Source organism: Anas platyrhynchos, chromosome 6 (assembly GCF_047663525.1).
Source record: "Anas platyrhynchos isolate ZD024472 breed Pekin duck chromosome 6, IASCAAS_PekinDuck_T2T, whole genome shotgun sequence".
NCBI classification, from domain to species: domain Eukaryota; kingdom Metazoa; phylum Chordata; class Aves; order Anseriformes; family Anatidae; genus Anas; species Anas platyrhynchos.
Genome location: NC_092592.1, coordinates 2,386,476 through 2,389,571, shown reverse-complemented (window position 1 = coordinate 2,389,571; position 3,096 = coordinate 2,386,476). Strand labels below are relative to the sequence as shown.

Here is a 3,096-nt window from a genome sequence, read left to right as displayed (position 1 = left end):
GGCGGTGCTGCTCTGCAGAGCAAGGGGGCTGTGGTGCCCAGGGCACGGGGACACTCTGCAGGGCCATGCTGGGCAGGCTGGGAGGCAGACCCAGCTCATGGGGTCACTGTCATTGCCCAAGGCTGCAAGGAATCAGTCACCAGCCTCCTTTGCTGGGGCTACGGCGTGTCCTGGGGCTGCAGAGCTCTCCTCTGCCTGTTGGCAGCAGCTTGAGCACTTGAGCTCTGCTAAATTCACCTTGGACAGGCTCATGCTCTGCGGGCTCCACCTGTTTTATGGGCTCATGCTGCTCCGGCCAATACCCTGGACTCTGCTGGCAGATGCTAATTCCCTCTGCAAGAAACATTAACCTGCCAGCAGTCCCAGCACAGCCCCACAACAGCACTGGCACCAAGCTCCAGGAGCAGCCGGGCCTGGCCCCACCAGCAGGAGAGGGCGGCAGAGGCAAGAGAGCAGCTTGGCATGCCCCAAGCGCTGGTGCTCCCTGGCTGTGCTGCTGGAATGGGACTCTTTTCCTCTGCAAATGGGCACTGCCCCAGCAGAGCCAGACCAGGTCTCAGAGGAAGGACATCAGACAAAGAAGGCAGTGTAGGCTGTTTTATTTCGTTAAAAGTTCACAGAGACCATAATTCCACATGGACAGAGACTCAGTACATACACTAAACACACGTACAGAATTGGGAGTGGGACAAAAATGACATTTTATTGGGCAACCTAACCTGAAAAAAAACAAAACAAAACAAAACAAAACAAAACAAAACACAAAACTAAGTAATACCAGTACTAAAAATACACACTCACACACACAAAAACAACAAAAAAGGGAATATAGGTTGTTCTGTGTAAGTGATATTCTGAGTAATCTGCAGAAACAGACTGTGAAATTATTGCTTCCGAAGCAAATCAAGTCATCAGTTTCCACAAGGCATTCTTGAGGTCCTTGTTCCTCATGCTGTAGATGAAGGGGTTCACTGCTGGAGCCACCACCGAGAATAGAGCGGCCACCAACAGGTCCAGGGATGGAGAGGAGATGGAGGGGGGCTTCAGGTAGGCAAACATGCCAGTGCTGACAGTCAGAGAGACCACAACCAGATGAGGGAGGCACGTGGAAAAGGCTTTGTGCTGGTCCTTCTCAGAGGGAATCCTCAGCACAGCCCTGAAAATCCGTATATAGGACAACATAATGAAAACAAAACAAGCAAAGATTAAAGAAAGAGTAAATAAGAGTACAGCAACTTCCCTGAGGTAGGCATCTGAGCAGGAGAGCTTGAGGATCTGGGGGATCTCACAGAAGAACTGGGCCACTGCATTTCCAAGGCAGAGGGACAGGGAAAATGTATTGGCTGTGTGCAGGACAGCACTGAGAAAGCCACTGCCCCAGGCAGCTGCTGCCATCTGGGCACAAGCTCTGCTGCCCAGGAGGCTCCCGTAGTGCAGGGGCTTGCAGATGGCAACGTAGCGGTCGTAGGCCATGACGGTGAGAAGGGAATACTCTGCTCCAACCAAGAAGACAAAAAAGAAGACCTGTGCAGCACACCCGTGATAAGAGATGGCCCTGGTGTCCCAGAGGGCATTGGCCATGCCTTTGGGCAGAGTGGTGGAGATGCAGCCCAGGTCGAGAAGGGCGAGGTTGAGGAGGAAGAAGTACATGGGGGTGTGGAGGCGGTGGTCGCAGGCTACGGCGGTGAGGATCAGGCCGTTGCCCAGGAGGGCAGCCAGGGAGATGCCCAGGAAGAGCACGAAGTGCAGGAGCCGCAGCTCGCGCGTGTCTGCGAATGCCAGCAGGAGGAACTCGCTCACAGAGCTGCTGTTGGGCATTTGCTGACTTTGGACACAGGTATCTTTGAAGAGGAGAAAAAAAAAATAGAACAGACTTCAATGAGGAAAACCTATTTCATCTCCTGGAAAGCCCGCAGATAAGCCTCTTTCTTTGCATGAGAACCTTTCTGCAGCTCTCTTGCTTGAGCTCTGGGTGGTGCTGGCTGCGTGTGACACTGGGAGCAGGGGCTGCTGTGGGCTCCAGAGGAGTCCTTCCTGCTGTGCAGCAGGAGGGAAGCAGGACCATGGGGGAAACTCAAGTGCAGTCCACTTGTCAGATCAATGAGCCATGCAGTCTTTTTGCAAACAACTCATCCGACCACACTGTAGAGCAAGAGAGATTTTATTTGCTGTATTTTCTTAACAATTACCCCTGTAATGCTTAGGACACCGATCATACTCGTGTTACGCTGAGAAAAAAACGGAGACAGCTGAGAGCAGAGAAGCCCCAGTCCGAGTGAGGCTGGACAGAATCCTTACCTTGGCCCTGGGGGCCTGAGCAGGATCTCAGCTCTTCCCCCCTAGCCAGGGCTGCCGAGGCCTCACTCCAGCTGCTCACAGACAGACATCCAGCAGCACGGACATGGCCTTAGCAAGGAGGTGTCTTCTCCTTGGGACGCCTGGATGCCACAAGGATGCCACGAGAGAGCTGCATCCTGCTGGAGAGCAGCCTGAAGCCCAGGAAAACACCCCACAGACAGGTGAATATCCACACGCTGGGGTATTCCAGTATCCCAGTCACACAACATGCTGTACCTAGAGGATTCTTGGCCACTCTGTTCCTGCTGATCTTGGCCAAACTCTTCTTTCCCCCGCCTGTGCTCACAGACCCCATCCCATGCAGCTGTGCTCAGCGCTGCCCTGCAGCACCCTGCCACCAACAGGGCCCTGCCAAGGGGCACCTCCATGCAGCAGGAGCTATGGGGCAGCTGACAGAGAGCCCTGCATCACCAGCAGGGTGTTCGAGGCTTCTAGGGTGTCAGGGGCACCTGGCTTAGGCCACTCCAAGGGGCTTCTGCCAGACTTCCTCACCTCGCAGTGCAATCCAGCAGGACTCTCACAGCCTACTGCATTGCCCACCGCCCTCCCAGAAACAAGACCCAGCACGAGACCCTTCCAGGAGCTGCAGCTGCATGGCCCTGCAGCCAGAGACTTACCTTGTCAAGGGCTGTGCAGGTTTCTCCTGCAGGCAGCTCTCAGCACCCTCCCACTCCCAACTGCCTCCAACCCCTCTCCCCATGGGGGTCGAGCCCCCAGCCCTTCTGCGCTGTGCAGAGG

At 54.9% G+C, this 3,096-nt stretch overlaps 1 protein-coding gene across 1 annotated transcript; it reads right to left on the bottom strand.

The window, feature by feature from the left end:
• Positions 1–582: 582 nt before the first annotated feature.
• LOC140002780 (olfactory receptor 14C36-like) lies at positions 583–2,678 on the bottom strand. The gene is made up of 2 exons (XM_072039999.1): positions 1,943–2,678; positions 583–1,841 (listed from the first exon to the last, which is right to left on the bottom strand). The coding sequence occupies exon 2, from the start codon at positions 1,816–1,818 to the stop codon at positions 904–906; it is 915 nt and encodes a 304-aa protein (XP_071896100.1). The 5' UTR covers positions 1,819–1,841; positions 1,943–2,678; the 3' UTR covers positions 583–903.
• Between the last annotated feature and the right edge of the window lie 418 nt (positions 2,679–3,096).